The sequence below is a fragment of the Cynocephalus volans genome, chromosome 7 (assembly GCF_027409185.1).
Source record: "Cynocephalus volans isolate mCynVol1 chromosome 7, mCynVol1.pri, whole genome shotgun sequence".
In the NCBI taxonomy this organism is placed as follows: Eukaryota; Metazoa; Chordata; class Mammalia; order Dermoptera; family Cynocephalidae; genus Cynocephalus; species Cynocephalus volans.
This window is the reverse complement of record NC_084466.1, coordinates 79,646,535-79,656,990: the sequence shown is the minus strand read 5'-3', so window position 1 is coordinate 79,656,990 and position 10,456 is coordinate 79,646,535. Positions and strand designations below refer to the sequence as shown.

Sequence of the window (10,456 nt, the reverse complement as noted above, 5' to 3'; positions counted from 1 at the left end):
ATATATAGCATCCTCTGAGAGTACTTGGAATGTTTTACAAAACCTGTTTTTATCAGCCCAGTAACCTATTTATAAGCATAAAGTATTTTTAAAGGGAAAACTTTGCCAGCCCTTATTATTTAAAAGGTGTTGCTAACAGGTATTATTGGAAACAAGATTAATATATATAACAAAATCTTATATTCTTAAGTGAAAGTCATTTAACTAATATTTAAAACCTCTGCAATTATTAGTTTATTAGTATCATCCAGGACTCAGATGTTCAGTATTCCTCCTGAAATTACATAAATGCAAATGGAAAGAATCCAAGTCAAAATTATATAACAAAACAGCACTCCATCACAAAAGCGTGTAAAATTACAAGAACGCTATTTTAAAACACTGGCACTTTAAGAGAACGATAATCTCAAAAACCACAAAATTGCCAAATTGTTCCCTAAACTGCTAAGCAGATAAACATGACTCTAATGAATGAGTTTGAGTTTTGCAAAGAAAAATCAGATTCAAATAAGTTGGAAAATTTACTGAGATGCAAAGTCGAAATGTCTTCTCTCCTCGTCTATTTGATTTATAAAGGGGCAAACCACAATATAGGAAAATATACCCTATTTTAAAAGCTGGCCCCAATAATTGAAAATACTGTTAATGGAAAGTCTCAAATTTCCTGAATAGTTCATATTTAGATAAATGGGAAAAGATTTACAGCCAGCACTTTCATAGCCTTCACTGGAACTAACAGCAACAAAAAACTTAATATGGCAGTCTTGTATTTTAAGCTCACGCTTTTGGGGATACATTCTAAGCTCTTCTTTAACGTGGGAACTGCAAAATATAACTGCCATTACATGGTAATGGGAGTTAAAGAATATAGAGTCCTCGTGTAAAGATTAGAACATACTTTTCTATTAGTCCTTCAAGGACAGACTTTCAAAATATTTGATTCTAATAATCCCATGCTGTGAGTACATTGGTTACTATTCACTTCGTAAATGTAAGCAGGCTATGTGAAATTTGTTATCAACTGATCAAGATTTTAGAGTTTCAGTTATGAATGAACATGGTCTCAATTTAACTTTTATTACCCCTATCATGATATGCAGGGTGTGTAGACAAAAGCTTTTTTTCAACTAACTATATGAAAAGATAAACACTGTAATAATTCATGTAGCCCAAAAAGGGCAAAAGCAAAAGACTAGCTTCCCCTCAAGAAAAATTTCAGACCTATGAAAAGGACAACAATACTAATAAAAAAAATTGTATTTACTTAGAAGCATTCAGAATGTCAACAAAACAGCTGCAACTTTTTTGTTTCGCAATTACAGAGTGGTATTCAGTTAACAGAACAACAATTATTTCGTATAAGCTGCATCAGAGACAACTGAAGATGAAAAAACTACCATCCCCATATATAACTAATTTGTGCTGTGCACCAACAAGAACCTGCTTTAAATTTCCATGCCAATTTACAACCCCCATACTGTACCAGGCAAGGTTAGTGGCTATTGAAAATACCACCAGGACAGGGCTATCTAAAGACACATTCGGTAGTGTGTTAACTATACAAAAAAAGACACTGTACAGTTTAAAAACAAATCTTACACAGCCTTACATTTCAATTTTTTTCTTTAAAAGGAGTGAGTTGTGTACAGGGGGGTTAAATGCTTTATAGACAAGAAAAAAAACTGCGCTAGAACCAACTTATTCATCATCATCATCTTCCTCTTCCTCTTCATCTTCTTCGTCTTCCTCTTCCTCCTCATCCTCTTCATCCTCGTCGTCTTCCTCCTCTTCCTTCTTTTTCTTGCTTTTTTCAGCCTTGACAACTCCCTTTTTTGCTGCATCAGGCTTTCCTTTAGCTCGGTATGCAGCAATATCCTTCCAAAATAAAAAGAGAAAATGGTAGGAAAGAAAAAACCATTAAGGGGAGAAACAGAATTAACATGGCAAAACTTTATGGAAATTCAAGATCTCAGCTAGACTAAAATATCATGTTTCTGCAGACCCACTGCAAATCCACCAATAACTAGAACTTCAAGAAATGCACACATAAACATACTATGAGATAATAATTAGCCATCTATAACTCACAATACAGCATGGCCCAATATTTGTAATATTATGCCTCACTGAGGTACAATTATGTACCACATCCTAACTCTAGTTTATTAAAACTAGAATGTAGACTTTGATTAAAGGGTAGACACTGCCACCTTCTGAATGCAAAAAAAGCATTCTACAGGTTTATACTGTCAGACCCTAATCCACAATAGAAAATTTTGTCTTTAAAAATAAAGCAATTTGCCAGTAAGCATGCAATTAGGTTAAGAAATATCTAGAAATGGATATTTTCCAGAAAAAATGTATAAGAGAAGCTAAAACTTAAGTACTTAATATTTCAATTTAAACTACAGAAGTTATAGGTTTCCTTCATCTTATTTACTGTACAGATGGGAAGACTCAAAATCTAACTGTGATGTGCTTTCTTTGAGTATCTAAAGAGAAGGAACGTAAACGTCTCAGGGCACGTTTATGAAAAACATAGCCTGTATTACTTTGTCCAACCTATTTTTGTATTGTATGCCTAACCATTTAAAAACAATTATTTTTAGAATTAATAGATACTACAAATCTTTCCAAGAACTTTTTACCCTTGTATGTATTACAAACTTCTTTCTTCCCTCTGTAACTTGCCTTTTACTGTTAATGGTGTTTTTTTAACTAAAACATTGTTAATTTTTATGTCATTTAGCTTAAAAAAAAAAAACAATCATTGACACAAAGTGACCACCAAAATTTTCATCAATTTGGATATACTAAAGAATAACAAAACCAGCTTAAGTGTATGGCTTTTGCCCGAGTCTAATATCAAGTCAAAAAACATTAACAATTTATTTGGTCCTTCATATTCTCTTAAAGGTGGAAAAGGTCTTCACCCAATGGTATCCTGAATGTGGCTAAAAACTATTACATCTCAAATTCTTAGAAATCCATAAGAAAACAGGAAATTAAGATGAGGTATCAAGTATAATCACCCAACATCTAGCCATCCTTTCATCATTATACCAAGGGCAAACCCACACTTCTTACCTTTTCATATTTTTCCTTCAGTTTAGCCGCCTTCTTTTCATAAGGCTGCTTATCATCTGCAGCAGTGTTGTTCCACATCTCTCCCAGTTTCTTTGCAACATCGCCAATGGATAGGCCGGGATGCTCTCCTTTGATTTTGGGGCGATACTCAGAACAGAACAAGAAAAAGGCCGAACTACAGGAAGAAATTTAATTTTAGAATTTTAAGTTAACAGATACTATCAAATGTGTATTGTATTGCTATATAAAAGCTGCCTGTTAATTTCTACCAAACACTGGACCAGATGCAAATATTATAATATGCTAAATATCCTTCATAACCAAAGCTCATTTTAAAACTGTTTAACTTACACTAGTTAGAGCTCCAGAAGAAATTCTGCAAATTACTCTATTTCAGAGAGACAATATTTCTCAAGAAATAAAAGGGTCAAAATTATTTTAGAAGATATATTGGGCAAAGGAGGCAACTATCTAATTCAAATGCTCTGGCTAACACTCCTATCCAACTGGAATTTTATTTGTAATACTTACACATACCAATGTGGGCTACTATTAGCTAATAAATTTTTAACGTACACTCCAAACTCACAAGGTGGCTTGATAAATTTCTTTCTGATTCTACTGTAAAACATGTTTTGGAAATAAAAATAGGCAGGATACTTACGGAGGCCTCTTGGGTGCATTGGGATCCTTGAACTTCTTTTTTGTTTCCCCTTTAGGAGGGATATAGGTTTTCATTTCTCTTTCATAACGGGCCTTGTCCGCCTTTGCCATGTCTTCAAATTTTCCTTTCTCTTTAGCAGACATGGTCTACAAAAGAATTATTTGTAAACTTAAGTTGATATAGAAATTTTAGTAAGTTATCTTCAAAAGTATTGAAATGAATATATCTAGTGTCCTTTGCTATTTAACAGCCTCACATTATAAGAACAGCCAGCTAGGCTTTTTTTCATCCTAATTTGGAAATTAACTGTTTTTTATTACCTTGTTAGCAGGGTTTAAAAGCCCTCTTACCTTCCACCTCTCTGAGCACTTCTTAGAAAACTCTGAGAAGTTGACTGAAGCATCTGGGTGCTTCTTCTTGTGCTCCTCCCGACAAGTTTGCACAAAGAATGCATATGATGACATTTTGCCTCTCGGCTTCTTAGGATCTCCTTTGCCCATGTTGTTATTTTTCTAAAAAAATAAAATAATGTTTGATGTTAGCAATAAAAGTACGACAGTTAATAGAGCTTCAAGTGCTAGGGAGTAAATGAAAACCAAGGTACTGGTTTCTTAATACGGTAGTGACATTAACCTCCGTAAAACCAGACAACAACACGGCAGCGATAGCCAATTCCTCGAAGGGGCTATGCCAAGCAAAAAAGGGTCCTTCAGTATGATCTTAAAAAGTCTACACGCAAGAGTATACTCATACAGTATTCATTACCTATCTGCCTGTATCTATTCTAAGTGAACACCAAGCAGTCACTTAAGTCTACGAGAACATTTTTAACCAGCAAAACCAAAGATCAGAAAACTCATGCTGCTAATTCGAGGATTTTCGCTAGATAAGGAATACATGGGGAAGAGCCTAAATGAGTAGACCCTACCAAATTATGGGCCCTTAAAAAAAAAAAAAATCACCGTGCATCTAAAGTTTTCCCCATCACTTCAAAAATACCCTCTGCGTAAAACTTTGCTCCGAGGAGGGAGTCGCTCCAGCGCTCAGCACCAGGCTGGGGGTGGCGGTGCCACAGCGAGGCAGCTTCGTTTCCTATCGGTTTGGCCCTGAGATGTATTTCTGTTCTGACTAAACACGTCCGGTCTGAAGTTTCTTCGAGTAAACAAGGATGAGGGACAAAAGCCACTCCTGCTCGCTGCTCGGTCGCCCCCTACCCCCGACGAGGGGAGTATTTTCGGGATCCGTGAAAGTTGGGGTGTCTCCCGCGCGGAGCGGGCCCGCAGCCCCCAGAACTTCGCCCGCGGCCGAGGCGACGGGAGACGCCGGGGCCGCGGCAGGGCTCCCGGGCCCGAGGCCGCCACGTGCGTCGGGCAGGCCCGGCAGGCCCGCGCCGCCCCCATTTTGTCAGTCTCCGCGCAGGGAGAAGCCCCGCTCGAAATGGGGGCTGGCTCCGCCCGCGGCCGCCGGGGCCGGCGCGCACGGAATGGCCGCTGCGCGTCTTCCCCGCCTGCGCCGCCGCCGCCGCGAGGGCGAGCGCGAGCGAGAATATGGCTCCTTCCCTTTGTGTGTGTGTGTGTATGTGTGTGAGTGTGTGAGTGCGAGTGTGCGAGGCGGCGGGCGGGGTGCGCGCCGCGCTCTGGCGCACACACTCGGCCATTACAGGCCGGGGGGGAGGGGCGGGGGGCGCGCGGCCGGGCCCTCCCCCGCGCCGCTCCCCTCCCCCCGCCGCGGGGGGGCCGCCGCCGGGCCCACCCGCCCGCCGCTCCCCGTCCCCCTCCGCGCGGGCCGCGCGCCCCGCCACCCCCGCACGGGGAACGCGGGGCTGTGAAAAGAGAGAGGAAAAAAAAAGTTGCCTCGGAACTGCTGCGCCCAGCTCCCCCGCCCGCGCCGCCCGCCTTGTTTTCTCTTCAGCCAGCAGCGCCGGGCCCGAGTCAGCCATGTTCCAGCGAGCGCCGCCGCGCCGCTCCCCCCGCCGCCGCCGCGCCCGGGCCGAGGCCGGCCGGGCCCGCACCGCCGCCCCGGCCCGCCGCGCCGCCCTCGCCCGCACCGCCGCCCCGCCCGCCCGGCCGCGCTCCCCGCCGGCGCCCGGCTCGCTGCGGTGCGGCCAATGCAGCCCGGGGAAGCGCCGCCGCTGCCCTCCCACCGCCGCCGCCGCCGCCGGCCCCGCCGCTCCGGCCGCGCTCCGCGCACGCCGCCCGCCCGAACGCCCGACCCGGGGGCCGAAAACACATTAAAAAATTTTTTTAAATAAAAAAAAAATTTTTTTACGCCAGTCAGCGCGGACGCCGCCGGGGGTGGAAACTCGCGGGGCGCGGGCTCCCGGCGCCTCAGGCAGCCCGGGGGCCGGGGCTCCGGCGCGGGGCAGCGTCCCCGGCGCCCGGGCAGAGGCTCGCTCTGTGCGCAGTTCCCCCCACGGTCCCCCCTCATTTGCCTTTGTGTGGAGCCTGACCCGCCGGCTCCCGACCGCGGGTATCCGGCCGCCGCGCGGGCTGGGGAGCTGCCGGAGGCGCTCTCCCCGCCGCGGCGCTGCCCCAGACTCACCCTCAGCGAGGCACAGAGTCGCCCAGTGCCCGTCCGGCTCTCACTTGCCCCGGCGCTGTCTCTATGGAGCTCTATGTACTGCAATGGCTGTGAGAGCGGGAGCCAGACGCAGCCTCCTCACTCTCTCCGCTCTGTAACATTACTCTCCAGCCAGCGCGGCTCCTATTGGCTACCGCCAACTCACGGGGCTCGCTCATTGGCCCGATACCTCCCATTGTCCTGACCAGAGCCCGTTTGCTATTGGCTGTCTCCGGGGACACGTCATCAAGGATTGAAACAGCGCGCAAATCTGAATGTGTGTGTATGCCGGGCAAAGAGGCTGAGGCGGGAGAGGCAGAGGCAGAGGCAGCAGCTGCTACGGGAAAGCAGAGCTCTATGGTGTAAGTGTGCATGTGTCTAACCCAAGCCAGCCCCACACCGGAGCGGCCGCCGGAGCGAAAAGGGCCTGACTTTTCCACAAGTGTCTCCAGCTCCTCAGGCAAAAGAGACACCCACAGGCCTCGCCCCCCCTTCTTACCCCAAACTCACGCCAAAGCCGTTGAGATAAGAGGCCCCAGGCTTTTAATAGATCTTCAAAAGTGAGGGCGACAGCGTGAGATCGTGTCCCCCTGAAAACTGGGGTCTCTGCTAGTGCAGAAGGGCGAAGGCAGCCAAGACTCGAGCCCCTCAACAGCCTATGGTTGCATTACAGTTTAGGTCTCTGGAAAGGTAGGGCTTCTGTAAGAAAGTGACACTATCCAGCCGGCCGGGTTTAAAATACCCCTTTTCTGGGGTCATGGGTCGTCATGTCAGCCTTGCTGAAATCTTGACTCGCTGAGCAGGCATTCAGTTTCATCCTTTTTCTTGGTTTGATCGAGTTTCACAGCATGTCTGGAACTTTTTATTTAAATACAAAGCAGTGTCTTAACTTCCTGGAAATCAAATAATTATTGCATGTAATTAAAGCACAGCCACTTCTTTTTGATATGGGGTACTCTAGCAGGAAATGTTTGTGAGGGCCTGCTAGAATTAGCAAATTCATTAGAGACCACAGTTTGAACTGTTTGGCTATTTTATTTGACTTGGTGTGGATTACTGTTATAATCAAACGAATCCTTGTGATGCTATCTTTCCCTCCCATCACACCACTTAGTGCATCCATGTAACTGCTCTAGGATTACAGGAGTTGTAGGTGTATTGTTACCCGAAGGATTAGATGAAGGCAGAGAGTGCATATGCCCAAATCCACAGTCTGTGGTTTCTTTAACTCACCAAGCTGGCTGGTATTAATAGACCTGCTTATGTCTGTAAAGAAAATGTGCTAGCTGTAATGACCAGTTTTGAAGACCATACAGTAATATCAGTCCTTCATGAAACTACTATCTATTCTTTTTGGCCTGAGCAGACCACACCCCTATTCAATTTTAACAGACTTCCTTTTTTTTCACTCTCTAATGTTATGTTTATACACTTCTAAATCCAACAGCGGATTCCTCCAAATGTAATAGGTCAAGTTAAAATGAACCGCTTACATTGTATTAGTTTAATTGACTTCTAAGCATCCATAACCTAATGTATTTGCTCAGGTTTATTAAGCTATTTGAGTAAGGCTTAGATAACTTTTTCTAATCTATAGTTTTATACTTTTCTAATCTATAGTTTTAATTTTTAGTCTTTTTCTAATCTATACTTTTTTTAATCTATAGTTTTAATGTTTATTCTTTTTTTTTTAATAGAAAAAACACACTATTGGCTTTAGTGATTACAGTCTTGGTGAATGGATAATATACCACACATGCACATGAAAAATACTGTAATATTAAAGACACATAAACTGGTATAATGCACATTCAGTATTTAAAAAGTAAATATCTAAAGTTAACTTTTATATTGTTATTTTCACATATATTTACTCGTCTGTACTTCCCTCTACTAAATCTAGTTATTTATTTCAATCCTGTTTTATCTTCTCAATTCCTTATGTTACAAAATACCCATGAGAGCGATTAAGATGCTTTCCATGGCTTCCATTATATTAAAATTTGACTGTTAGTTGAATATGGCACTAACAATATTTCCCAATATTTGCACTGGCCCAGCCACACACTTTACCAGTTGTCTATAACACACTACTCCATAAGTTTATGGCCACAGAACATGAGAGTACTGGGCCCACACAAGGTTTCTATTTTGGCAGGATAGTATGGTGAGTAACGGGCACTGGAATTAAACAGACCTGGGTTCAAATCCCAGCTGTGCTACTTATTAGTTGTATGATCTTGGGCAAGTTTTGAAACCTCACTGTGGTTTAATTCGCTCAGCTATAAAATGGAGGCGACCACAGGGCTGTTGTAACGATTGAACTTTTTTTTTAAGATGTAAAATTATGCAGATCCTTTCATCCCATAATTTAGAAAACCTTGAGAGCAGTTAACCCTGACTTTTTCTTCATATTTTAACTTTATATGAGGGCAGTGGTTGTGAACTACTTAATTTTTTTTTTTTTTTTAAATCCTAACCTCAAACAGTACTAATTTTCCTCCAGTCTGGCAATGGTGCCTTTATTTATTCTCAAGTGTAACAGAGGCCATGTCAGAAAGAAGAGTTTAAAAACCTCCCCTTACAGGCATTTTATTTCTTATATTTGTTTTTCCATGATATAGTCAGGGAAGGACATAAAAAAGAAAGAGTTTATTTTAACATAAACCCTACAACTTCTTGCCCTAATCCTGCAACCTTGATGTTCACTTATTTGTGATGTTAGACCCTTTCCTTCTTCCACATGAATTTTTAGCCAAAAATTGACATATATTTTACTTTAGAGTTATTAGGAGTCTTAACTCAAATTACAAAGTTATCTCAATGACAAAGTCTGAACAAACTCTTGTGTGCCTAATTTAGCCAACTGAATTACAGATCTTTATTAATATAGATTATGCCCTTCCTTGCTCCCCTCCAGGATAGGTGAAGTGCCACCCTTATCCAGTTCCATAATGTTCTGCACATTCGTTACTACATTCACAATTGTAATTATCTAGTTATGTGTGTCACTGCACTGCACCCTTAAAGGCAGGGGCCATATCTTATCCTAGTATCCCAGGCACCTAACACAGTGCCTATCATAGAGCAGGCACTAAATAATGTCTGTTAAATAAATGAACTAATAGGTGAAAGAGTACTTACTGCAAATTATTGTTTTAATCTTCCTCTTCCATCTTTGGGTCTAAGTATTTGGGTCTTTCTAAGTCAAAAGGCAGGAAAATAAAATAATAAGTAATAAGTAAGTGTTAGGATACTAAGATTGAGGGTAATTGCCCATTACACCTCATTGCTATAACTTAAAAAGGGGGAGGTAGAGTTGGGAGTAAGAGGGGATCTCAGTTGTAGATAAACACACACAGTCTTAGTATTAACTGGTTCCCAATTAGGCCAGGGTTATTCCCTGTTGGATTCGGTAAACTACGGCAAGACAAATAAGAATTTAATCACAGAAAACTGCAAGAATGTCTGCCCAAAGGTTTCTTCCAATGGGCTTTTGAAACTTAACTCTAATGTAAAAAAATACAAAATGCGCACAGGGGGCTCTAAGTCTTTCATTGGCTGAAAGATATCGATTCCTCCCTGGTGCAATGAATCCTTAAGTCAGGCTATGTGAATTCTCTTGTCTCCTTCGCAAAAAGAGCCAGTTTCTGAAAAGCTGTAGAAACAGTAAACCCAAATGTGTGATGAGGTCAAACATACTTAGGATCACACATACTGAAAACTTTCTTTTTCTTTAGGGTAATGAAAGTAAAGGAGAGGATAGGGAAAAAAAGAAAAGAAAGGAAAGAGGAATTCAGGAAAAGATGAGACTGCAGGTTTGTGAACTCCAGACTGGAAGTGAAGAGACTGAGTTCTAACATCCTCTGCCCCCCAATTCACCATGCATGGACCTCTAGTAGCCACTAAGTTCTTTGCTCAGTTTTTCCAATACTTACGTAGGGCTATTGCTACCTTATCTAACTTGAAAGGATATTTCATGACTAAATGGACAGGCACAAAAGACCAAAGGAGAGGGAGAAAGGCGGTGTTACATTTGTCAGTGTGGAGAGGGACAAACTCCTCCCCAGTTGCCTAAGTACTTTCCTGCCTCTGTCTGGGTTTTCTGTTGGCTCTTAGGTGGGGAAATCAGTGGCTTCAGCTGTG

General features: G+C 42.6%; 1 protein-coding gene across 4 annotated transcripts; it reads right to left on the bottom strand.

Moving 5' to 3' along the window:
- Positions 1 to 210: 210 nt before the first annotated feature.
- Positions 211 to 6,436, bottom strand: HMGB1 (high mobility group box 1). Of its 4 annotated transcripts, none has more exons than XM_063102160.1 (5): positions 6,293 to 6,436; positions 4,102 to 4,263; positions 3,752 to 3,897; positions 3,088 to 3,262; positions 211 to 1,875 (listed from the first exon to the last, which is right to left on the bottom strand). In XM_063102160.1, the coding sequence occupies exons 2-5, from the start codon at positions 4,249 to 4,251 to the stop codon at positions 1,699 to 1,701; spliced, it is 648 nt and encodes a 215-aa protein (XP_062958230.1). In that variant the 5' UTR covers positions 4,252 to 4,263; positions 6,293 to 6,436; the 3' UTR covers positions 211 to 1,698. The 4 variants fall into 4 exon arrangements, with proteins under 4 accessions (XP_062958230.1, XP_062958232.1, XP_062958231.1 ...); XM_063102162.1 differs by lacking the exon at positions 6,293 to 6,436 and adding an exon at positions 6,020 to 6,124; XM_063102161.1 differs by lacking the exon at positions 6,293 to 6,436 and adding an exon at positions 4,751 to 4,834.
- Between the last annotated feature and the right edge of the window lie 4,020 nt (positions 6,437 to 10,456).